The 27,017-nt window shown below is 41.9% G+C and overlaps 1 protein-coding gene across 1 annotated transcript; it reads left to right on the plus strand.

The window, feature by feature from the left end:
* Window positions 1-412: 412 nt before the first annotated feature.
* Window positions 413-25,356, plus strand: PRPH2 (peripherin 2). Its single transcript, XM_020976885.2, has 3 exons — window positions 413-993; window positions 23,567-23,813; window positions 24,967-25,356. The coding sequence occupies exons 1-3, from the start codon at window positions 413-415 to the stop codon at window positions 25,177-25,179; spliced, it is 1,041 nt and encodes a 346-aa protein (XP_020832544.1). The 3' UTR covers window positions 25,180-25,356.
* Window positions 25,357-27,017: the final 1,661 nt, after the last annotated feature.

Raw genomic sequence — 27,017 nt, forward strand, 5'->3', positions numbered from 1 at the left:
CCACAATGAGACCCTAATGAAGCTCTAGAGAGGAAAATGAAGGAGCCCATGGCCACTCCTCATTTACTGCTGGCAGGGCTTTTTCTAATTGGATCAGTCTGATTAAAGGGATTAGGGTGACCTCTCTGGCAGATCCTACTTTAATAATCTGCAACATTGAGAATGTTTCTCCTTTGCTCAAACGGGGAGTTCCAGAGACAGCAGTGGGTGCTACTTACCTTTGATGAACTGTGAATTTAATGCCCCTGTTCCTGAGCTCACTGGAGCCCTAGGATAAGGGAGAAGACATGGCAAGACCAGAGAAGGGCTCCCTGCAGACTGGGCCATCCGCCGTGCCCCAAAAGCCTTGAAATCTTTTCTCTAAAGTTCACCAAGTTGAGTCCAGAGCCCAGTTGGGCTCCAGCCAGCAAAAATGGCACTGATGAAAGTCAAATTCGACCAGAAGAAGAGGGTCAAATTAGCCCAGGGGCTCTGGCTTATGAACTGGCTCTCAGTGCTGACTGGAATCATCCTCTTCAGCCTGGGAATATTTCTCAAGATTGAGCTCAAGAAGAGAAGTGAGGTAATGAACAACTCGGAGAGCCATTTTGTGCCCAACTCCCTGATTGGGGTAGGGGTGCTAGCTTGCATCTTCAATGCTCTTGGGGGCAAGATCTGTTATGATGCTCTAGACCCTGCAAAATACTCCAAATGGAAGCCATGGTTGAAGCCCTTCTTGATCATCTGCGTTCTGTTCAACATCTTCCTCTTCTTGGTTTCTCTTTTTTGCTTCCTGATGAGGGGCTCCCTGGAGAATACCCTGGCCCATGGGCTCAAGAATGGCATGAAGTATTATAGGGACACGGACACTCCAGGTCGGTGCTTCATGAAGAAGACTATTGACATGTTGCAGATTGAGTTCAGGTGCTGTGGAAACAATGGCTTCCGGGACTGGTTTGAAGTCCAATGGATCAGCAACAGATACCTGGACTTTGCCTCCAAAGAAGTTAAAGAGTGAGTAGTAGCATGGGGTTTTTTGTTTTGTGTGTGTGTGCGTATGTGTGTGTGTGTGTGTGTGTGTGTGTGTGTGTGTGTGTGTGTGAGAGAGAGAGAGAGAGAGAGTGTATATGTATTTGCATATCCATATGGATGAAGAAGGGAGGCAGTAAGGGTGCCCTTACCTATGACTGGGTTGGGGTTCTTAGGGGAGGAAACCCTGCTAAGTGTCTGGGTCTACTTCATCAGATTGGGAGGGAACTGTTCATTTCCAGATCAGATCTGAGAAATTATTCACCTTCCCAACTTATTCATCAATAGCCATCAGACCAGATTGATTTGGACCTGGATGTTTTATCTAGAAATGCCATCCTGCCCAAATTCAACTATTTTTTTTTCTATTTCCACATCACTACTTATTTTCCAAGATTCTACCACAGAACATCCCATCCCAAGGAAGCCCATTGTTCTTAAATCACAGCAACAAAACAAGACTTTAAATGTTTCTATTGTCTTTGACAAAAAAAAAGATAGCCTCTTTAAGGAAGGAAGAATATTGACCTTCACTTTACATATGGGTCATTTAAAGGACCTCACCCAGCAAGGAAAGTGCTTGTCCAACTTTTAAGTGATATGTAAACATAAGTATATGCTTAGCACAGTGACTGGCTCACAGTAGGTGCCTAATAAATGTTTATTGATTGTTATAAATAAGAAATCATGACTTATTAATTTTATGTTTTCTAACTTGTGGTTAACAATTATAATAATAATACTTTTTGTTTGGTTTAGCAGAAGTGCCTGGCACCTAGTAGTCACTTAGTAAATGTTGATCAACTGATTTCACCAGTGGAACTCCTAGAGTGGAAATTCCTTCTACTAATGCAGATCAGCAACTTGGCAGTAATTTATGATTTTAGGGAGTTGCCTGGTACACTCAGAGGTTCATTGAGTTGCTCAGGGTCACATAAACAATATGTATTGGAGGCAGGATTTGAATCTAGGTCTTACCGGCTCCACGGCTGGTCCATTTCACTACTTTGCTTTTCTGATGTAGTCATCATAGTAAACCAAAATGTCTTTCTGTGTCAAGTGTCTTCCTGTCCTTTTTCTGAACACATGCCCACTGTCCACCCATACCTTTGGTTGCTAGGTTCAAATTCATATCAAAAGAAAGCTATTCAAAGCCAATCTGGTGAATAGGATGAAAGATGCATCCAGGGGAATAGCAGTTTAGGTCCCCACTGATTTTCTTGTATGGCTCGTAAGCTAACTCTGAAGGTCATTTCAAAAGAGGAGATTCAGAGGGAAGACTCTGGCTGGAATGGACATGAAAGGAAAAGAGACAGACCTCCCTCTATTGCACTTGAGAGAGCTGGAGACCTGTCTTCATTTGATACACAAAGGCGACATTATAGGAGCAGATACTGAGCTGTTCTTCAAGTGATAACACTGAGCTACCTGCCCTCTGGTCCCCGTTTTATTAAGAGCCCACAGTGACCAGACGATTGGTTCAGGGCTACTGGTGCAGTAGGTAATTATGACAAAAGGCTTACTCTATGAATCTGAGGCAACTGTGCAGACATTCCAACATTAAATGATGAACTGATGAGCCATGCACCCTGGAGAGAGACAGGCAGAGCTACACTAAGGCACTGCCACAGTAGAGGATACCTGCGTCCCCCTGGCAAGCCTTGTTCCTTCCCACTATCACATTTTTATGTTACCCAGAACTATTTCTGAGACCCATCAGCGTTTCATGACCCTGAGCCCAGATGGTGTCTAGCTCAGGAGGGTAAAAAGAATCACAATGGATTTGGAGCCAAAGAACTGGGGTTGGGATCCCAGCTCTGCCACTAACTGTGTGAACTTGGGCAAGTCAGTTAACCTTCATGGGCCTCAGTTTCCTCATCTTTAAAATGAGGGGGTTGGATTACATCAGGGGTTTTTCACCTTTTTTGTGTCATGGGCTCTTTTGGCAGTCTTGTGGAAGCCTATGCATCTTCTCAGAATAATGGTTTTAAGTACATAAAACAAAATAAATAGGATTACAAAGGAAACCAGTTATACTGAAATAAAGATGTAATCCCCAACCCCCCCCATCCCATCCACAATCACAGACCCTCTAAAATCTAACCATGTACCCCAGGTTAAGAGTCTCTGAGCTGGATGATCTCCTCCAGCTCTAAATCTACGAACTAGATTAGCTAATAATAGCTAACTTTTATATGGTGATTTAAGGTTCACAGAGCACTTTCTATCCTTTATTTCATTTGTTCCTCACAACAGCCCTGTGAGGTAGGTGCTATTATTATCTTCATTTTACACATGAAGAAATTGAGGTTTAGAAAGATTGGGTCCTTCAGAATCATATAATGAGTGAGTGTCTGAGGAAGGATTTGAACCTAGATCTTCCTGTCTCCAAATCCAGCCATCTGAAACGAAAGGTTTGGCTTAGACATCTTTATGAGCTACTGCAGCTTTAAATATGTTAGAATTCTAAGTCCTTTTCCCTCTTTGAGTTTCAGTTTCCCCTTCTGAAAAATGAGAGGTTTGGACTGGGTCATTCCTAAAGTGTCTTCTTAGTAGGCTGTGAGTCTGAACATCTGCAAACTGCAGAGGGTTTGGTTGACTACACCTGAAATGAAAGAAATTCAAACTGAAGGTCATTGCTGGAGGATTTTGTTTTCTTCTTGCATGGGGATTATAGATGTAAATCCGTGTTGGAGGAGGGGACCATAAGCCTTTCTGTCCTTCATACATAGGGGGCAGTGTGTGTGTGTGTGTGTGTGTATGTGTGTGTGTGTGTGTGTGTGTGTGTTTGTTCATTCAGTTACAGGTAGTTATCATTTAAACATCTCTCCCACTCTGTTAGCAAGGGTGTGAGATCAAACAAGCTTTAAGTTTTGCAAAGTGCTTTACATATGTTATCTATCACATAACATATATTTATTATATATAACATATGTTATATATATCATATATATGTTATATATAGCTATGTATTTTATACTTTCTAATTTGTGGTTAGCAATTACAATAATGATTTTTGTTTGGACCTGTGATTTCACCAGTGTAGTGATCTTCCAGAGAGGAAACTCCCTCCATTTATGCAGATTGGCGCCTTAACTGTAATTTATAATTTTAAAGAATCAGCCAGGGCCGATGAGATGTTAAACTATTTCCCTAGGGCCACATAAACAACACAGGTCAGAGGCAAGTCTGAAACCCAGGTCTTCCTGGGCCGGCGAAGCAGCAGCCAGCTGGTGGTTTTGTCCCGTGAGATTCTATATGTAGCCAACTCCAAACTAATCCACAGAAACCCTAGCACTTGGATTCGCCTTCTCTCCAGATAATCCCTAAACCCCATTGCCAGAAGGAGCAAAGTAGGGCTTTCTCCAAGCCTTGATTTTGCCCTGAGGAACTGGATGCTGCAGGCAAAATTGGGCTGTTAGGCAGACTATTCACTGTGTATAAATTGCTTCATTTTGTGCTTAGTTACAAGTGTGTCGGGGCGAGAGCTAGCCCCGAAGCCAGGAAGGTCTGGGTGAAAGTCTCACCTCTGATCCATACTGGTTATGTGACTCTGGAGAAGTCTCTCAAAACTCTCAGTGCTCCCTTCAACTCTGCAGAATTCTCTGATGTAGAACAGTTGCAGATATACATTGGCCAGAGGGGGATTTCCTCATCAGGAGGTCCCTATATTGATGAAATTGCAGGTTTGGACCAAAAAGATTGCTTCATTTCTCTCTATTTCTCTTTGTCTCTGTCTCTCCCTCTCCCTCCCTCTATCTCTTTTTCTCTCTCTGTATCTGTCTCTCTTTCTCTGTCCCTCCTTCTCTCTGTCGCTGTTTCTGTCTCTATTTCTTTTTGTCTCTCTCTCTCTCTCTGTCTCTCTCTTTTTCTCTCTCTGAATCTGTCTCTCTGTCCTTCCCCCTCTCTGTCCCTTTCTCTGTCTCTCCCCCTCCCTCTCTCTGTCTCTCTCTTTTTCTCTTTCTGAATCTGTCTCTCTGTCCCTCTTTCTCTGTCTCTCTGTTTCTGTCTCTTTCTATTTCTTTTTATCTCTATCTCTGTCTCTCTCTTTTTCTCTTTCTGAATCTGTCTCTGTGTCCCTCCCTCTCTCTGTCTCTGTTTCTCTCTCATTTATGCCCATTAGCATAGGCCCGAGTTCCTCTGGCATTCCCTGTTTTGTCCTTTCCACAACCTCTGTGACTGCCCACTTCTACAAGGGCATGCTGTGCTCTCTATTTGGGTTTCTAAGTGCCATGGTAATTGAAGCATTACCCCACCAAATGTGTTATCTTCATGACAAAATGTCAGGATTCTATTAGGATGCAGTAGCGATATTTTTGTAAAACAATATCTATCAGGGCAATATTATGCCGGCACAGGGTTGTTTCTGTCCTGTGTTTTTAAAGAGGGTGATGCTTGGCCCCTTAACCCCTAATGGACTTGTGGCAACAAAGAAGCAACTAGGAATTTTCAAACATGGGATAAATTCAGTTGAGGAGGGCAGGGAAGACTTGGGGAGATCCCTTAGGCCCCTGATATGGTCATTATGGGGAGACAAATATCCTAAATAGGCCCTTGTGGGAAAACACCCTAGGAGACCGTAGCTGGGAAGACTAAGGGTGAAGGGAGCAGGATGGGAGCAGAATGGAACCAGGCCACGAAAAGTACACCTGGAATGTGGGAAGGCCTCTGAATCTCACCTGAGGTTGAATGTCCCAACACTGATCTTATCTTTCCCTATTACTACTCATTTAACCCTGGGCAAGTCACTTTCCCCATACCTCAGTTTCTTCATCTGTAAAATAAGAGGAAAGGACCTCTGAGGTCCTTCCAACTCAAGAACTCTGATCCTTATGATCTCCTATGAAAGGCATGGTACAGGTCTTCAGATCCATCAAGGTTAGGTACAATAATTCTGAGAGATGGGATGACCTGACTGCAGTCCTGGCCTGCATACCTATAGCATCCCACTAACTCTACTCCTCCAAGAGGTTGTGGAAGGTGGCAAGTGTGTGTGTGTGTGTGTGTGTGTGTGTGTGTGTGTGTGTGTGTGTGTGTGTATGTGTGTGTGTGTGTGTGTGTCTGGAATTGCAGGTACCTAGGAGAGGTACACCAAGGTGGTAGAATCCTTGAGGTAGCAGCTTGGGGCTAGGCAAGGAACTGGTTGATGGTTGTACAGGTCAGCGATGGTGAGAGACTAACCATGAAGCATAAAGATGGTAGGCTATAGGTGGGGAAGATATGCCCCCTCAGACTGTCAGCACCCTGGAACGAAGCCCAGTTTCCTTGTCCTAGTCACTCCTCTGCACAAACCTATCAATGGGTGTTTAGTCTGCTTCTTACAATAGTGTTGCCTTAAAGGCAAATAAGGTCAGCTTCATGAAATCTGGTTTGTACTCTGTTTTCCATTTGAAAAAATTAAGTGCCTGTTATGTACAGAACCGTTTCCACACCCCTTAGTATCCTTTTAGGAAGTTATAAAGACGAATAAGGCTAAGTTCCCACTCTCATGGAGGTTATAGTCTAGTAGGGCACAAATAATTATAATACACCACAGTGCTGAGTCCTTTTTAAAAATAATCTTTAAAAATCATGTTTTTATGGATGCCATGGCTTTTGAGGATGCCATTTTGAGAGTAATTTTATTTGAGGGTGATATTATCAAATGAGATAATATTTATAAAGCACTTTTTAAAAAGGACTGTCTAAATGGTGTTAAATTTTACTGTTATTAGTAGTAGTATGATGTCACTCTTCTGATGCATTTAGAAGCTGCTCTCTGATCACCACTGAGAGGGGTGTAGGGATAGTGGAGAGAGAGCCTGGGGAGTCCTGCCTCTGATCCACACTGTGTGAGCCTTGGCACGTCTCTTAACTTCTCAGTACTCTAGGCAAGTCTGTAAGATCAAGTTTCAAAGATGCTGATCTGTATGGTGGAGGGTTCCTAATACCAATGAAATAATAATAGCTAACATTTATGTGATGCTCATTCTATACCACCATTCAAAACACTTCACAATTATTATCTCATTTGATCCTCACAACAACCCTGGGAGGGAGATGCTATTATTACCCCCATTTTACAGAAGAGGAAACTGAGGCAGACAGCAGTGAAGTGACTTGCTCAAGGTCACACAACTAGTAAGTGTCTGAGGTTGGATTTGTACTCATGCCTTTCTGATTCTAGGCCCTGCGTTCTCTATCCATTGCACCAACTAGCTGCTTATGAATCACAAGTCCATTCTCTTATTTCTTACTATTTATGCATGGGTTATTCACCCATGATAGAATGTAAGATCCTTGAGGGCAGGGACTGTTTACTTTTTATCTTTATGTCTCTAGCACTTGGCCCAGATCCTAACACATAGTAGGCACTTAATAAATACCTATTGATTGATTTGCATTGGTGGAAGGAGTTTCTCCCCATTTTCCCTGCATTGGTCTGGACCAAAACAAAACAAAACAAAACAAAACAAAACAAAGCAATGTAATTCCTTCCTTACCAAATTCATACTGAAGCTAGGAGCTTAGATTAAGTTGGGCTACTGTTGAGGTTTTTTCCTCCACTTCTTGCCATTTTCCTTGTTTGGAGAAAAGGCTACTGAGCAGTGGTATGGTCCTAAGGGATAGGGACATGAAGAAATCACTGTGAGAAAAAAGTCCCTAAATACTGGAGGTTGGGCAGTATCCCAGAGGAGAGGAGCATCAATGATCTATTTAATACTTACTGCATCTGTGATTGCTTCTGTGTGGGTAATCCCTCCACTGTCCAGATGGGCAGGTTATAAGCACTCCCTCCACACTTTGGTAGACAGGAGACACTCTTCAGGAGTAGCTGGAGTCCAAAAAATATCATCTCCTGATGACCAGGCTTCTGATGATGAGCCTATCCATGCTTTACACCCGCCAAATGGGATTTCTTGGTTCCACAAAAACAAGGTTAGGTAACACAACTTTACCCAGGGGCAGTGAGTTCCAGAAGAACAATGTTATGAACATGATATCACAATGGGGCTTTGTGATATTGTGGTGAGATTTCCTTATAATGCATTAATGATATTTAGGTTGGTCTTTAGACTTCAAACACAGTCCATCCCTAGACCTTTCCTCAGTCTTTCCAGGGCTAGTGGTCTGACACAGCCCTTGAAAATGTAGGGTCCTGGGATCATAGATTAAGAGCTGGAAGGGACCTTCTGGTACAAGCCCCTTATTTTACAGATGAGGAAACTGAGGCTCAAAGAGGTTAAGTAACTTGTCTAGTAACACAAAGCCAGTAAGTGTCAGAGGTGGGGTTTGAACCCAGGTCTTTCTGATTCCAAGTTCACATCATAGTCTACTATGCTTGTTGCCTCTTTAGGAGGCATCAGGGGAGGACTTTAGTGGAGGCCCATGATAAATTCCAAGAAATCAGGCTTTTTTCAGACTACTTTGGTTCTTCTGTCAGAATCGGAGTAGACGGGATGACCATCAATCAATCAACAAGAATTTATTAAGTGCCTACCATGGGCCAGGCACTGCTAGACACCAGGAATACAAAGAACAAATGAAACATTCAAAAGAATCACAGATTTAGAGCAGGAAGGGACCTTAGAGGTCATCTAGTCCAGCCCCATCATTTTACAGATGAGGAAACTGAGGCCCAAGGAAGTTAGATGACCTGCCCAAGGTCATAGAGGTTGTAAACAGCAGAGCTGGAATTCAAACTCTGGTCCTCTGGCTTCCAGTCTAGATGTCTTTCCACCGTTACAGTGTAAATTCTAACTTCTTACCTTTTTATGTACCATTATCTTTATTCTGCCTCAGCTACTCTGCTTTCCTTTCTCGAGTAGCCAGAACGGCTCAGCAGAGAGAGTAACTAGACCCAAGATGGGGAGCTTGGGTTTTGTTATTTGTCCTTCATTCTCGAAGAGGATCATGGCACCAGGAAGGTGATGCCATGATTTGCAAGTGGCTTTGACTCTTCCTAGCTGTATGAATTTGGATAAGTCATTTCATGAGGCAGTAGAAATGGGACTGTTTTTGGAATAATCAAAGAAGACCTGGAATCAAATCTGGATCTTCTACTTATGTTTTTGGGTTTTTTTTTTAAGGCAATTGGGGTTAAGTGACTTGCCCAGGGTCACACAGCTAGTAAGTGATTTTCTGCTTATGATCTGAGTAACTAACCTTGGACCAATCGCTTAAATACTCTGGGCTTCATTTTCCATATCTGGGTAATGAAGGGATTGGACCAGATCGCCTCTAAGGTCCCTTCCAGCTCTAAATCTGTGATCCTTTTCAGTGTTCCACTTTTGTTCCCTTGTAGTTCTAGAGCCTATTATTCTTATATTATTATCCTCAAACTCACTGAGCCTCAGTTTCCTTATCTGTAAAATAAGATTAATACTATTTGCATCACTAGTGAGGCATCTAGGTGGCATAGATAAAGTGCTGGGCCTGGAGTCACAAAGACCTAAGTTCAAATCCAACCTCTGACACTGGCTGTGAGACCCTGGACAAGTCACTCAACTTCTGTTTGCTTCAGTTTCCTCATCTGTAAAATGGGAACAATAACAATAGCACCTATGTCTCTGGGTTGTTGTGAGGATCAAATGAGATAATATTTATAAAGTGCTTTACAAACCTTATTACCCACCTCACTGGGTTATAGTGAGAAGAGTACTTTGTAAACCTTAAAGTTCTATAGAAAAATCAGTTGTTTTTCAAACAAGAACAAGATCTATTACGTGATGCTAGGCTGGGCATGGAAGATGTTACAAAACTAAAGTAAGTTACAATCCTTGTTTTTCTTAGACTTTATAGTATCAAGGTGGTTAGAATCTGATGTAAGCATCAATTCTAAGTCTTTCTGTGAAAAGTAACCTCTTGAATGGGGGGAAGGGGTGGTTTCTGGTGGTTTCTCCCCCTGGGAGAATGCAGGAATGAGATCAAATGGTGGAGGGGAGGGGATTAAACTCATGACTTGGACCTCTGCAGCATCATGTTCTAACAAGCTACGCTAACCGGCCATACACACTTGAGAGACCCAGTTGGGATGGTTTTGAAGATCCAGGTAAGAATGTGACAGGGGGAAGGACATGGAGATGGCCATCAACTTAGAAATTTTCTAGTGGTTGAGAACCCTTTAATCATATAATACTAGAGTTAAAAAAAGGATTTAAAAAACCTAGGATGATTCATATGAACAGATACAAAATGAAGTGAACAGAACCAGAACAATTTATACAATAACAGCGACATCGTAAAGACAAACAACTTTAAAAGACTTAGTGACTTTGACCAATACAGTGACCAGCTACAGTTTCAGAGGACTCATGACAAAACACATTACCCACCTCCAGATAGAGGTGATAACCTTAGAATGCAGATGGAAGCATCTTTTCTCTTTTTCCTTTCATTCTTTTCTCTTTCCTTTCTTCTCTCTCCTCTTCTTTTCTTTCCATTTATTTTTAACCTGGCTAATGCAGGAATTTGTTTTTCATGACTATACTTCCTTTTAATGGGTTTTGTTTTTCTTGCCTTCTCCATCGGTAAGGGAGAGGGAGATGAGAGGGAGAAAATGTGAAACCAACAATAAAATAAAATTGAATTTTTTAAAAAAGGACCTTAGAGAGATCATTGAGTCTAATTACTTCATTTTCCAAGTGAAGGAACTGAGACAATTGAAGTGACTTTCCCAAGTTTACATAGCTCTTTAGTGGAGGAGCCAGGACTAGAACCCACAACTCCTCTCAAGTCAAGAATCTTTCAAATCATTCAGATTTGAATCATTGGTACTTGTGAGTAGCTCTTATTTAGAGAAAGGATGTATGTTGGGAATACATTGGTCCAAATGACATGGTTCCCATTTCATATAACCATAGAATATTGAGAGTTGGCATTACTTAGAAAAACCAAGATCTGGCAAACTGTGAGCTCTCTCATGGCACATATCTTCTCCCAACCCCAGCAGCACTTGTGAGGGTGCATTGTTGTGGGTATATTTGTAAAGTGCTTTACAAACCTTATTACCCAGGCAAAACAAAGTGGATGACATTTTCTTCAGTGCCGTCTCTCCTGCCATGCCAGGTATACATCTTGGGGACCTCACCAGCCTATGCCTATCTATCCCTTGGCCCGTTGGTTTGTTCTGTGTCAGGCTCCTCCCCCACCACCCCATCCCACTCTCACCAGTGACTCTTACATTTTATGCATTTCATCCACCTGAGGCGCAACAGATCAACTGGTTAACTTGAAGAACAAATCTATGTGAATATCCCTGTTAGGGAGGCTGTGTGGGAATTAGTGGAGAAAACACTAGAATGAGACGAAAGAAACATGGGTTCAGATTCCAACTCTTTCATTGACTGTGTGACTTGGGGTGAGTAAACCTCTCTGATCTTCAGGCTTTGTCTTACCCACCCCTTATGCAGTTGCTGTGGGCAGGATCAATGAGTTAATGAATGGGATAGTGCTTTGTAAGCTGTAAAATCATCCATACATATGCTATTGCCATTGTTTACACTTTGATCAAGCATACAGTGCCCAGGGATGAACATGATCACTGAGTCATGATGAAACTGATTTGGGTAATTTAAATACCTGGAGCAATGAGGTTTAAAAGAACACTCTAAAATACCATGTATTTATTTTTAACATTAACTTTTTAAAAATTTGAATTCTAAAGTATCTTTCTCCTTCCAACTCTTCCCGCACTCATAGGGAAGGCAAGCAATATGATATAAATTATATGTGTGAAGTTATGCAAAACATTTTCATGTTAGCCATATTGCAAAAAAGAAAGCAAGAAAAATTTTAAAAGTAAAAAAAATTATGCTTTGATCTTCACTCAGAGTGTATCAGTTGGCTGTCTGGATGTTATAATATTTTTCATCATGAGTCCTTTGGAATTGGCTTGGACTATCATGTGGATCAGAGTAGCCAGCTCTTTTAGTTGATGATTATTATGCAATATTGTTGTCACTATGCACAATGTTCTCCGGGTTCTGTTCACCCGACTTTGCATCAGTTTGTATAAATCTTCCCAGGCTTTTCTGAATCCATCTTTCTTGTCATTTCTTATTAGTGTAATAGTATTGCATCACAGTCATATGCCATACCTATTAAGCCATTCCCCAATGATGGGCATCCTCTCAATTTCTAATTAAAAAAGCACTTTTTGATGTTTGGTTTGGTTTTGTATTCATTGACATATACTTTTGTAGCTGTTCTCAATATTATGTCTCTCCAGTCAGACTGGATGCTCCCTGAGGGCAAAGACTATGCATATAACTCTATCAGAATGGGTCTCCCTGAAGAGGGAGATCATCGTTCTTACCTCTTCTGTATGCACCTTTGTGATGCTCTATGTAGGATTTTATATCCAGTAAGTACTCAATCAATAAACACCTATCAACATACTTCTATTCATTTATTCATTTAAGAAGCATTTATCAAGGCTCTACTACAGGCTAGACACTGAGCTAGGAGCTGGAGATGCAAAGACAAAACTAATCCTTGACCTCAAGGAGCTTATAGTCTTTCAGAGGGGAGAGACACAACACACACACAGATCAGCAAACACAGAATAGATGTAAATTTAACACAAAATAATGGCGACTACTAGCAACTGGGGGCATTAGAATAAGCCTTGAGTAGAAGGTAGCACTTGGTTGACTCTCAAAGGGATTCTATAACTTAGAGATGAAGAGGAAGTGGATTCTAGGCATGGAAGACAGCCTGTGCAAAGGTATGGAGGTAAGAGAGAGAAAATTGTGTACAGGGAAAGTTGTGTACCAAATCATAGTGCTTATTCAGGCAAAATCTAACTCCTGGCACGAAAGGTTGAATGAATCCCCATTAAGGCTTGGTTTTTCTGCCTGAGGGAAATCTGGTTAGACCAAGGAATTCCTTCATTCATCTCTGCGCGACCTCTCTTCCAGGGCTTGTTAAGACCTCGAGTCTCCCACATCTCCCAACACTGAGGAACACCTGACATCCTCCCTTTATGTTAAAAAGTGATTCTTTTCTTTGACACAGCCACTTCAATTCTGAAAATACCTCTTCCTTTTTCCTTTTGCCCCATCTTTTGTAACAAAGGAAAAAAAGAGGAAAAAAAGCAAGTCAGCAAAAACAACCAATGCACCAATTGTGTCTGAAAATATATGCAATATTCCAAGTATTTGTTAAAAGTATCTTGTGTGCCAGGCATCGTATGAGGCATTCCGGATACAAAAACTACAATGAAACTAGTCCATATCTGAAGTCACCCACAAAAGTGATATTTGTAATAGACCTGAGGGGGAAATCATTGGAGCTTAGGAAATACTCTAGTTTATAAATAGATGCCTCAGTGACCTAGGACTTGAGATCTCCTTGGCCTGGCTTTGGCTTAAGAGTATGAGCTGCCTCTTAATCCAGAATTGGAACAAGGGCAAAACCCCAGGTAAACAAGGTGAGGCTTCAGGATGGGCTGATTCAGGAAAATGGGAGGCCCCAGGAGAGGGGACCAAGGCTGGAACTTATAGAAACCTGGGGAACCACAGACTTCCCTTCTCCCCAGCCTGTTTTCATCTACACAACCCTGTGCTTGACACTAAGGTGGATGCAGAAAAGAGATGATACAGACTTGTCCATTGATAATTCCACATCTAATTTTGGGGAGAGAAGCTTTCTGACCTTGCCTTAGGGAGCTCTCATTCTGATAAAAGAGAGACAATCCCTGTCCTTGCAAATGTCTCATAGCATTTACCTGCTCAAAAAACTTCTGGGGCTCTCCATTTCCTTCAGGGCAAGATGCTTAGTCTGGAATTTAAGGTCACCCATTGTCTGGTTCCAGTCTCTCTGTCCAGCTTTATTTCAACCAATCAATCAATAAACATTTATTAAATGCCCTTATGTTCCAGGCTTTAGGGATACAAATACAAAAATGAAAATCCTTGACCCCAAGGAACTTACATTCTACTATGCTGTATTCACAGCTAAATACAGAATCTATATATATAAAAAAAAAATACACAGGGATGGAGGGTTCGGGGAGGCAGATCGCACTCACAATTGGGCAAATTAGGAAAGGCCTCTAAATCACCTATTTGCCTAGCACAAGTACCTAGTTGCCTGGTACATAGTAGGTGCTTAATGAATATTTGTTGAATTGAAATGAATCCCCCATCTTGTTCTGCCCTCTAGGAGTTTACAATCTAACAGGGGAGATAACAAGCAAACACATATGGATGAACAAGCTATATATATGTTCAATAGGAAATAATTAAAAGAGGGAAGGTACTAGAATTATAAAATCCTTATTTTTTTGTACCTCTCGTTATTTGACTGCAACCTGAATGGTTTAGTGGATAGAGAGCTGGGCCTGGAGTCAGGAAGACCTGAATTCAAATCTAGCTTCACATACTTACCAGCCATGTGTCCCTGGGTGAGTCACTTAACTGATGTCTGTCTCAGTTTCCTTAACAGTAAAATGGAGATCATAATACTACTTTCCTCCCAGGGTTGTTGTGAGGATCTAATGAGATAATATTTGCAAAGCCCTCAGCACAGTGCCTGGAATATAGTAGATGCTTAATAAATACTGCTTCCTTCCTCCACTATCATTTTTCATCTTTGTAGGACATTTAATAACAGATACTTAACAAATATCTGTTAAATGAATAGTGAATGAATGGAGATAGTCTGCTGGGGGCAGACACAGACAGTCCTTATCCTCAGGGAGTTCTCAGTCTTTTGAGGATCTAAGAGTCAGAATGAGGGGTAAGGAGACATCACAGAATTTTAGAGTTGGAAGAGTCACCCAGTCGTACCCATACTTGAAAGGAATCCCCACTAAAACATACCCACCAAGCAGTCATCCAGTTTTTGTTTGAAAACCTCCAAAGAGGTGGAACCATTCCCTCCCAAGGCTGTCCATTCCACTTTGGGAAAGCTTTAATTGTTAGGAAGTTTTTCTTGATATTAGGCCTAAATTCACCTCTTTGCAATTTCCACCTGTTGGTCCTGGTTCTTGCCTCTGGGGCCAAATGAAACAAATCGTATCAACTAGCTGCCTTAGGCAGAACAAAAAGAAACATCTTGAAGTATTTGAGGGGTCCTGTGGAGGATGAGATTTTTTTTTTCCATTTGCTTCCAGAGGACAGCATTAGGAGCAACAGCTGAAAGTTGTAAAGAGGTTGATTTAAATTAGTTAGTTGTGTGTCATGCTACCTTCATTCCTGAGTATTTTCCTTTCCCTTTCCTTTGTAACAGAAGACAAAAAAAAGGGGAAAAAAAGCAGGTCAGCAAAACCAACTTACTCATGAATTGTATCTGAAAATATATGCAATATTCCAATCAATTAATCTTGTTTGAACATAGTTGTCTCCCTCATTAAACCATTAGCTCCTTGAGGGCAGGGACTGTCTTTTGCCATTCTTTGGATCCCCAGCACTTAGCATAGTGCCTGGCACACAGTAGGCACTTAATAAATGTTTATGGACTGGCTCGCAACAAACAAATGCCTACTGTGTGCCAGGTACTGGGACTACAAAGACAAAAATGAAAACAGTCCCTGATTTCTTAGGTGCCTGGCTTGATGTTAGGAGGAACTTCATGGGAAGTAACTCTGTTTCAGTGGGCTCTGCTCCGTGGTGGTGCATCACCTCACTGGAGGATCACTTGTCGGGGATGCTGGAGAGGGGGTTCCTGTTTTTCCCCAGGCTCTACTAGATGACAGCTGAGATTCTAAGACTCACTGAGATTGTCACCTTTTTTTGCCTGTTTCCTTACCTGAATAAAGAATGGGATTGGGCTAGGTGATCTCTAAGAAGCCTTCCAGTTCTGATATTCTAGGATCTTGCTAGGCTAAGTGAACCGGAGCACACAGAGAACCTGGCAATCTGACAAGTCAGGCTGTTACCTTCTTAATAGGAGAGGGATGGAGAGACGCTCGCCCCAGGTAACATCTCCCAGCAGTAGGAGGGGCAGGGAGCTGAGACTTTATTTGAATTTAGCCAGGTCTGTTACTGAGAGAAGGCAGAAGTGGGAAAGCAATGTCACTGCTGGTCTTGGGGTAGAGGCAGAAACAGTTCCAAGGATGGCTGCCCAGGTGATTAGGCCTGGGGTACCCTCTCCCCAACCCCCAAATGTCCTAGTTTTATTCCATCTGTAAGCCACAGGGAAATATATCATCTATACTCAAAGCTCACTGCAGAAGAGACCTTAGTAATGGTCCTCCTTTTTTCCTTTTCCCCCTCCTCTCTGCAAATACAAATTTTCCTTCAAAGTCCAGTTCAAGCCTTGCCTCCTCTATGACTATTATAGTTCCTACTGATGCTTCCCTTATCTCCTATCCCACTGTTCCCTCTTTTAAAAATATTTATTTTTAATTTTCAACATTCACTTTTATAAGATTTTGAGTTCCAAATTTTTCTCTCTCCCTTACTTCCCCCTCTATAAGACAGTATGTAATCTGATAGAGGATCTACATGTACAATCATATTAAACCTATTCCCACCTCAGTCATGTTGTGGAAGAAGAAGCAGAACAAAAGGGTAAAATTATGAGAAAGAAAAAAACAACAACAAAAAAGAGAAAACAATATGCTTCCATCTGCATTCAAACTCCATAGTTCTTTCTCTGGATGTGGACAGCATTTTCCATCATGAGTCTTTTGGGCTTTTAATTATGTTGTTTTCCAGTAGTTTCCTTAGCAACAGGGTAAGCTTGAGGACAGAGATTGAGTTTTCTATCACAGAATCGAAGAACCTCAATGTTGCAAGGAACTTCAGAACCTGTCAAGTTCAATTTCTATCTAAGTAGGAATCTTCTCTCTAATATCCCCAACAAATGGTCATCCAGGGTCTACATAGTAGACTCAGTGCCTGGGAGCTCATTACCACCTAATACATCTGCATCCACTTTTGGTTACTGGTAATTGTTAGGATGTATCTCCTTATATCGAGCCTGCATCTTCCTCTCTGCAGCTGCTACCCATTGTTCTTTTCACTGACCTCTGGTGTCAAGCCTGCTCCCTCTCTCACACACTGCTCCTCAAGTACCTGGAAAACCTATACTATTCCCTGGAAAACTTACACCATTCCCTGCTAATTTTTCTCCTCTTTAGGCTACTTATTCTCATTTTTTTCAACCAGGCATTGGTTGGCATGGTCTTGAGGCCTTTCCTCATCCAGTTCACCCTTCTCTAGGCCTGCCCTGGTTTGTCAATGCCCTTAACATAGCATGTTCTCCAGAACTACACGAAGCTATCTAGATATGTTCTACTTGTATCCAGGGATGGGCTGGTAAATGTTGTACAACTAGTTCTCTTAAAAAAACCAAACAAACCTGTATTATTGATGTCCTCTCCTTCACTTGAAGTCTTGTTCATTCTTCATTCCTGAAGAGGACCAATGACATCAGAAGGTGATGTCTTGACTTGCAAGTGAATTGGATTTAAGTGAGGCAGAGCTGTGCAGAGTCATCAGCCTCACTCTCCTCCAGTCATCGGAGTCCAGTGGCCAGACATAGGTCATGACAACTGGTGATGGTGCCCAGACGCAGTGGGAGACCCTCGTCTTTTTAAGTGAAGGTCTTTCCCATGTCTCTGTTTGTCTGAGCAACACCCATTCAGTAATTAAAGGCTAGGTAAGAATTGAGGCAAAAGATGGCTTACTTTGCTTCACAAAAGAATCAACCTGGGAGGGAAAGACCCTCAGAGTTTCTCACTTGAAGTCTAGCCGATCAACAAAACAATAAATGAAGCCTTGACTTGTAGTGTTTGCCAATTTCAGAGGTGCAAATGCTCACACTGAAAATCTAAATATCAGCTCTCCAGTTGGTTCAAACTGACTCTAGATCATTCTTGCTTGTATCCCACATATCTTCAAGCACAGTGCTGAGCTCAGGGCTGTGAGGTCAGCAGTGTAGCTGTCACCTACACCAGCCCTCAAGTCATGAGCATAGTTTTCTGGGCAGGTGCTCAGGCTACTATAGCTTTAAAAAATAAATTTTACTTTTTTAATTGATAAAAATCTACTTTCTCTCCTTTCTTCTCCCCTCCTTGAAAATAAACAAGTAATAAATATACAGAGTCAAACAAAACATATTCCCATGTTGTCCAAAAGAGATGTCTTATTCTGCACCCTGATTCCATCACCTCTTGGTCAGTTAGCATGTTTCATCATGGGATCCCTGGAATTGTTTGGTTATTGTGTTGTTTGGAATTCTTAAGTCTTTCAAAGTTGTTTGTCTTTAAGTTGTTGCTATTGTATACATTCTTTTCTTGTTTCTGTTCATTTCATTTTGTAGCATTTCAGCCTATCTTTTCAGCAAGAGCAGCTAGGATAGAGTGGACAGAGTGTTAAGCCTGGACTCAGGAAGACTCATCTTCCTGAGTTCAAATCTCGCTTCAGACACTTACTAGCTGTGTGACCCTGGGCAAGTCACTTAACTCTGTTGCCTCAGTTTCCTCATCTGTAAAATGAGCTGGAGAAGGAAATGGAACACTCCTCCATTATCTTTGCCAAGAAAACCCCAAGTGGAGTCAAGAAGGGTCAGTCACGACTTAACAAAGGCAAACTATTTTCAGCACCAAGGACAGAGAGGATAGCGATAAGGACTTTGCGTGGGTCATTGAAGACATAGTTACTGGGTCTCAATATGGTGGCTAGGTTTATGTAGAGGATGATCCAGTAACAAATTGTGGTTTCAAGGGGGTAGGGTGGGGAAGAGAGAGACAGACAACTTAATCCTACGCTAGGGGAAAAAGAATGACTTTGGACTAGAAGGAAGCTTTTTATTTACTTATTTATTTTGATTATCCATATTCTTCAGTCATCCCCATCAAGATCCAAATAAGAATGAATGGGTTGGGCAGGAGGTAGATGATAGGTCTGGATCTGTCACTGACTTGTGACCTCATATGAATTACTAGGCCCCTCTGGGACACAGTTTCCTCACATATAAAATGAGTTCATCAACTCTTGTCATACCAACCTACCTCAGAGCCTCTATCTATCTATCTATCTATCTATCTATCTATCTATCTATCTATCTATCTATCTATTTTTTTGCTTCTTTGTTGTGTTTTCTTTTTTAATTTCTTTAAATGAAAAAAAAGTATGCTTTAATCTTCACTCAGAGTTCATTAATTCTTTCTCCCTCAGAGCTGTTTTAAGGACAACTCACATTTATCTGTCACTTTAAGGTTTGCAAAATGCATTGTATATATTACCTTATTTGATCCTCACAGCAACCCTGGGAGGTAGATGCTTTGTTTTCCCCATTTTACAGATGAGGACAATGTGATGCAGAGAGATTAAGTTAAAAGGACAGTGTCATGTAGTTAGTAAGAGTCTGCCACAAGACTAGAACTCAGGGCTTCCAGATTCCAGGGTCAGTACTGTATCATGCTACTCTGCCTCTCACATAAGATAGTATCTGAGTAAGTGCTTTAGGAAGGGTGAAGTGTTATGTAAATGTGAGGTGATGCTATCATCTCTGTTTTGCAAATGGAGACCCGAACGCCCTGAGGAGTCAAGGGACTTGGTTAAGGTAACATAGATAACTAACAAGAGAACCAAGATGAGAACCCAGATATTCTCTTTCCACAGCATTTACGGTTGTTCAGCATCTATGTCCTTGAATTTCCCACACGGAAAATGTTTCTTTTGTCCCACATCCCTCACATACACCCGTAGACTAGGTAAAGCCCACATCTTGGTCACTAGTTCTGAGATTGTGTTTTAAAAAAATAAACCTCATTACAATAAAACCATTGCATATTTCAGGAGATGTTGCCTCTCTGAGCCCTCTAGAATCACAGGATGTCAGAGCTAGAAGACACTAATTTAGAAATCCCTCATTTTTACATATAAAGAAATTAATGCGCAGAGAAAGAAAGTGAATTGTCTAAGGTCAAATGTCAGAGATAAGATTAATTTTTGGGGGGGCAATTGGGGTTAAGTGACTTGCCTAGGGTCACACAGCTAGTAAGTGTCAAGTGTTTGGTCTGAGGCTGGATTTGAACTCAGGTCCTCCTGACTTCAGGGCCGGTGATCTATCCACTGTGCCACCTAGCTGCCCCCCAGAGATAAGATTTGAACCTAGGTCTTCTAACTCCAGATCAGTATTCTTCCTCCCCTACCATTCTACTTCCTGGTTCAGTTCTTCTCATTTTGGGGAGACACTGTTTTGTCAAAGCACTGGGGCCCATGGGCATATTTCTTACCTCTTCACAGTGTGGTGTGCCTCTGTGGTAAAGGCTTAGGGGAAGAGAGAGAGCCCCAATGTTGTTCTCTGGTAGATCCTTCACAGAGGATCCCTCTCAACCAAGCAAACAGCATTTATTAAGCACTTACTGTATGCTAGGCACTGTGCTAGGCAATGGACATACAAGGACAAAGAATGAAACAATCCTTACTCCCAATGAGCTTGCATTCTAATGGGGGATATGTCAAGCACACATGAAAATATATACAGCATAAATATAAAGTTTATTTGCATATATACATGAAGTAGTTAATAATAATAACAGTTAGCATTTCATAGAACTTTACAAATATAGAGTTTTATCTTCACAACAACTCAGAGCAGATGGTATTATATCCATTTTACAGAGGAGGAAACTGAGGTAGAGAGCAATGAAGTGGCTTGCCCGGGTTCATGCAGCTAAGTAAGTGTCTGAAGCTGGATTTGAACTCAGGTCTTCCTGACTTCAGGTTCAGCATTCTATCTACTGTGCCACCTAGCTGCCTACTTAAATAGAAGATAGTTTGGGAAGATGTGCAATAGCATTTTGGGGGCAGGGAGAAGCAGAAAAGGCCTTATGCAGAAAATGGTACCTACACAACTGGATCCTCTTCTCTAGGTCCTTTTTGTGGGGACCAGTAGAATAAGTAGATTGTCCACTGGTCATCCTTTAGGTTTACAACATGACTAGGCCATGTCCTTTTTTTTTTTTTGGAAGGGAGAACACTGGTTCTCCCTATCTTGCCCAGGCTAGAATATAAGTGGTCACTCACTGGCCTAATCCCCTTGCTGACTGCAGGGAAGCTTTTACCTGCTCTGTTTCCAACCTGGGTAGCCTGCCTTTCCTTAGGCAGCCTGGTGCTTTTCACTCTTATGGGCTTCCCATATTGGTATTAGACTTAGCACAAGTACACAATCAATGTTAGACCTGCTCCAGCTCCGAACTCCTGAGCTCAAGCACTCCACAAGTCTCCCTGGCCCCCAGTAGCATGGATTTTAGGTGTGTGCTACTGTGCCCAGCCCATGTCCTCCAATCAGAACTTTACCTGAAGATACCCTTTATACTGAGAGGTGTCTTGGCTTAGGTGCAAGGGTTCTTAACTTTTTCTGTGCTGCGGACCCCTTCCTATAGACACCTTCACAAAAGACTTTTTAAATGCATAAAATAAAAATCATTAGATTACAAAAGAAACCAATAATATTGAAATACAGTTACCAAAATATTCTAAAAATCAAGTTCATGGGACCCAGTTGAAGAAGCCTTGACTTAGCCAATAAAGTGATGGCCTCAGGAAGACCTGGTCAAGTCCAGCTTCTGCCCCACACTGGCTGTCTGATCTTGGGCAAGTTACCTACCTCTCAGTGCCTGCAGTAGCTACTAATTGGTATGCACTGTTAGAGGGAGTTTCCTCCTTTGGAATTCCCCATGTTAATGAAATTGCTGGTCCAAAAAAGTCTTTTATGCTACATCTTTGAGCATTGTCCTCATTGGATACATGCTGCAACCTCCTTATACTTGCCATGTATCTCTCCATTGCTAGTCATCATTATTGTTAGTTATCTATACATAGTTATAGTTATCTATCTCTATATATAATCTATATATAATATCCATATTATTCCCCTCCTAGACTGGAAGTTCTACAAGGTCAGGGAATCTACCTTGTATAGACTGGTCCCTAGCACAGCACTTTGTACATAGTGCCTTATATATGCTATTGATTAAGGTAGGGGTGGAGTCAAGGAAAAATTTTTTTTAGAAAATCTGTTTTCCCAAAACATATGGGATTGTGTTCCTATCACTTTTTACTTTTCTCTGAGGTGCTCTGGTTGGGCGTAAGCTCAGTCCTCATTCATGGCATTCCTTGAAGCTAAAGGATTGGGGAAATCAGGCGAATATATATTTATTAAACACTTACTGCATACCCAGCCCTGTGAGTGACAATGAGAAAAGGAGAAGACAGTTTTTATCTTCCAAGACTTTACAATTTGGTTTGGAAGAGGACTAACTCATATACATGAAATGTTTAGAAGCTGACTAGTGTAAAAAGTATGTGGTCTTGATTATAAATTCAATAGAAGCTTATTTTTTGAATTAAAAATTATATGAGCAAAAACTGTTTATTTTTCTTTCATCTCTCCCTCCACCATTGGGAAAAAACCCAAAAACCTTTGTAACAAATATACATATGTGTTCATATACATTCACACATACACATATACATATATGTATATATACATATATACATATATATGCAAAACCAGTTGCCACACTGGCCATGTCCAAAAAGATCTCATTCTGCCTCAAGTGTTACTTGGTTCTGTCAGGAGGTGAGTAGCGTACTTCATTTTTGGCCCTCTCAAATCATGGCTGGTCATTGCATTTATTGATCAGAATTCTTGAGGCTTTCAAAACTGTTAGTTATTCAGTGTTGTTGTTATTGGGTAAATTGCTCTACTTCTGTTTATTTCATTCTGCCTAACTTCAGAGAGGTCTTCCCAGGTTTCTCTGAAATTATCCCTCTTGTAATTTCATATGGTATAATAATATTCCATTATATTCGTATGATTTGATCAACCATTCCCCAATTAATAGGCATCCCTTTAGTTTTCTATCACAAAAGTAGCTGCTGTATTTTTATGCATGTGGGTGCTTTCCCTTTTTCTTTGATCTCTTTGGGGTCAATAGTTTAGAGAGGTGAGGAATGGGGGCTTCATGGAGGAGGTGACACTTGAAGTGGGTTTTGAATGATAGCTGGAATTTGAAGAGGAGGGACAACATAGATCAAGAGGTGTGGTGCTGGGAATGAACAGTGAAGGGCATTTGAGTGGCAGTGAGAAGACCAGTCTGATTGGAGCAATGGTAGATCCATGAGAGGTGATGTTGAATAGGGCGTTGGTGTTAGATTGTGGAGGGTCTTAAAAGTCAGGCAGAGGACTCTCCTTCTTCTTCAATCCCCTGGCTTAGAAATAACATCTGTGAAGCCTCTTCAAGGTAGAGGGAATGGTCGACATTGACTTCTAGAGATAGTTAATAATTTATAATAAATTGCATTTATATAGATCTTTAAGGTTTGCAAAGTTCTTTACAATGATCTCATTAGATTCACACAACACCACTGGGAGGTAGGTGCTATTATTATCCTGATTTTACAGATGAGGAAATCAAGGCAGAGAGTGGTCAAATGACTTGTCCAGGGTCACACAGTTAATAAGTATCTAAAGCAATATTTGAACTGAGGTCTTTCTGAGTCTAAATCCAGCACTTTATCTTCTCCCCCACATAGCTGACCTCCATCTGAGGCAACCAGTGACCTCAGGGATCACCTACTCACACACCTACCCATCTCTGTTCTCCTTGCAGTCGTATCAAGAGCAACGTAGATGGACGCTACTTGGTGGATGGTGTCCCCTTCAGCTGCTGCAACCCGAATTCTCCAAGGCCCTGCATACAGACCCAGCTCACCAACAACTCTGCCCACTACAGCTATGACTATCAGACTGAAGAACTCAACTTGTGGATCCGGGGCTGCCGGGAGGCACTGCTCCATTACTACAGCAGTATGATGAACACCATGGGTGCCATCGTCCTTCTTGTCTGGCTTTTTGAGGTACAGATTTGGTCTGTTTGATTTTAGGGCTATATGGAAGGTATGGCCAACAAGGAATTTGTGGTGGGGGGCAGGGGGGAAGGTCTTATTATCCTTTGGGTTTTAAAGGGCTGGCTGCTTTACTTGGGAGTCTTGCCACAGAGTAGTCCTGGCCTCACAATAGATCAGGATGGCACCAGCCCCGTGATAGACTATAATGACAGAGATACTAACTTAGGTGTGTCCTGCTTAAAGCCAGTCTAACATAAAATAGCTAGTGTGTATATATAATTTTGAGGTTTGAAAAGCACCTTACCAATATTATCTCATTTAATCTTCACAATCCTGAGAAGTAGGTACTACTCTCCCTATTTTTTACAGATGAGGAAACTGAGGCAAACAGAGGTTAAGTAATTTACCCAGGGTCAAAGAGGAGGAAGTGTATGAGGCTGGATTTGAAATCAGGTCTTCCTGACTCCAAGTCCAGAGCTCCATCTGCTGAACTAAAACTAGATCTTAACAAAACAAAACAAAACAAAACAACCCAACACCATGGCAGAGAACTTGTGGGGGTATGGAACAGGGCCTCATATTTTTATATTAGGAGCTCCCCATGTGCATTTCAAATTAATGAGCACATCAATTGTACAAAATGAGGTATGCCTCTTTTAAAAATCCAGTTTATAAAATTGAAACAAGGGGGAGGAGAATAGTCAAGTTTTTTGTTTTGTTATTTCCACATACTTTAAAAAAGAAACAAACAAACTACGCCAATTGCATAGAGTAGAGAACATAGCCAGGAACTCACAAACACGAAATATTAATCTGTGAATCAAAAGGAAAGTAATTGGTGAGTGGGGTGGGCGTAATCAAGGAAGACTTATTGGATGAGGTGGTTTTAAGTAGGGATGCTTAGAAGGGATAGGGAAAGACTTCACCAAGTCATCGAATTTAGCTCCCTGAAACCAATCAGGAAGACATTTCCATCATCCCAGGGCATTGGCCATTCTGAAAAGATTCCCTGGGGAGAGGCCACAAGCCCTTTGGAAATTCTGACTCTGATTCTGACGATATGATAAATCTAAACATTAGGAAGTTCTACCTTTGGCCTTCTTAAAGTACCATCCCATGAGTTATCCTTTGTTCTCTGAATTTTCTCCTCTCCTCTCCCCAGGTGACTATTACAGTTGGACTACGCTACCTACACACAGCCCTGGAAAGTGTGACCAATCCTGAGGACCCTGAGTGCGAGAGTGAAGGCTGGCTGCTAGAGAAGAGTGTGTTGGAGACCTGGAAATCCATCCTGGAGAGTTTGAAAAAACTTGGCAAAGGCAGCCAGGTGGAGGCTGCATCTGATGAAGGTGGCCAGGCCCCACCAGCCAGCTGAGGTGTCTCTAGGGAGCCCTTGCCAGGGACACCCCCACTGGACAATGACACACAGGGAAGTGGTGGGACTGAGAGGGGCAGTGGAAACTCTGCTCCCCTAATCTAATGTACATTCATGACCCCCCCAGTGGAGAATGACCATCTTGAAAAAATAACCCTTTCTCAGTGGGTGGGTGGATGGGTCAAACAGGAGGGTTGCTAATCCTGGCTACATTTGAAAAGGGGCCTCCCTCCAGCTCACTCTTCCTGGAGAATCCTTCACCATACCCTTCAAAGGCTTTCTCCCTTCTTTTTGTGGGCCCCAACCCACGAAAGGGGCTGCTTTACCAAAAGGGCAATAGCTATATCCCCAATTCTTCTTGCTCCCCTAGTACATAAATGTGATCCTAACATCTCAGGGACGGCTGCCTGCCCATATACATGCTCTCCTCTCCCCTTTCCTCACCCTATTCAGCGCTTCTCTCATTTTTTTTTATCACTTCCCTTGCATCCTCTTTGGGCAGGTGTCACCTAAATACTTCAGGAATTAGACACCTTGTCTGGGGCTCTACTCTGTGCGAGCTGGAGAGGATGCTGAGGGTCCCCTCGCTAACTGCAGGTCTGCTTCATTTCCAAGACTGTGTGTACAAAAGCATCGCTTGATGAGTCTAAAGGGGATCACATTAGAGGAGTCTGGAAAATGTACTGTTCATTTTAAGTTGTAGCCCAGTCCCTTTGTATAGTTGATGCTGGGGATACTAGAAGGTGGGGGTTGGAAGTGGGGAGGGCCAGACAAGGGACCAAGATTTCTCCTTTCCCAGAGGGGCAGGACCTTCAAGGCCTTGATGGTCCTAAAATAGAGCGTGAGCAAAGAAGAAAAATAATTTTCAGCACTTTCCCTGTTTTTAGACATAAGTATGGTCTTTGACACAATCCTAAGTTCCTCAGAGATTCATTTTAGATAGAGCTATGAGCAGAGCAGGTCAAAGGTAACCATAGCCAGCACATGGCATCTCAAAACCTTGTCTTACACCCTATTCCGGGACAGAAACTGCTACACTGGATTTCTTTCTTTTAAAAAAAATCAGCTCATATCTTTGTCCTGGAGGGTAGAAGGGATGTTTCCTAAATTAAACATTTGCCCTTTGGGGAATATTGTGGATCTCTCTTGTGGGGAGGGACACAGGGACAAATCCAAGCGCCACATAGGACTCCACAAGCAATACTCCCAACACATCCCAGGCCTCCCAGGTAAGAGATAGTGAAGGTCTGTATTTCTGGGATGACTACCTTGAGAAAGGCCCTTTTGGCTTGTGTCCTAAGCCTAGACATGAGAAGAGGAACCCCGGTCAGATACAGTCAGTAGAAGAATGATCTTACCTCCAATCTAAAATCTTAGAGGCTAGGCCAAGGCAGTTCCTCATCACAGCCCTGAAGGGCCAGTTAAGATCTGCTTGCTGGTTGGATCACCACTTAATTAAAGATCCATTCTGCAGCCCCTAAAACCAAAGCTGGAAGAGGGAGCATACAGTCTTTTCCGCTATTGGGGCTGGAGGGAAGGGGACTTCTTAGTTTTTTGTTTTTTCACTGTGACTACTTCAATTCAATCATGGCAGTTGTGGTCCCAAAGAAACGTTAAGTACTTTCCACAGTCCACTCCTTGCCTTCTCACTTTATATCCACAATGATGGGAACTTCTGATGTTTTATCATCACTGACCAGACTAAATATCACTGCTCTTTGCTCTGCCCTTGTGCACAGAGTGAAATAATATGGAACCTTGGATAGGGAGTCCAGGTCCCGAAGTTCTAGTCTCTGCTTTTCCATTTGACTTCTACTATATTCCCAGGCAACCTACAC

The sequence above is a fragment of the Phascolarctos cinereus genome, unplaced genomic scaffold (assembly GCF_003287225.1).
Source record: "Phascolarctos cinereus isolate Bilbo 61053 unplaced genomic scaffold, phaCin_HiC Scaffold_5;HRSCAF=322, whole genome shotgun sequence".
Taxonomy (NCBI): Eukaryota; Metazoa; Chordata; class Mammalia; order Diprotodontia; family Phascolarctidae; genus Phascolarctos; species Phascolarctos cinereus.

Bases quoted from the DNA above. Each gene is read 5' to 3' on its own strand.
- PRPH2 (XM_020976885.2), top strand. From the start codon at position 413: ATGGCACTGATGAAAGTCAAATTCGACCAGAAGAAGAGGGTCAAATTA. The intron at 994-23,566 runs GTGAGTAGTAGC...TTCTCCTTGCAG, and splicing joins GCCTCCAAAGAAGTTAAAGA to TCGTATCAAGAGCAACGTAG. The intron at 23,814-24,966 runs GTACAGATTTGG...TCCTCTCCCCAG, and splicing joins TTCTTGTCTGGCTTTTTGAG to GTGACTATTACAGTTGGACT.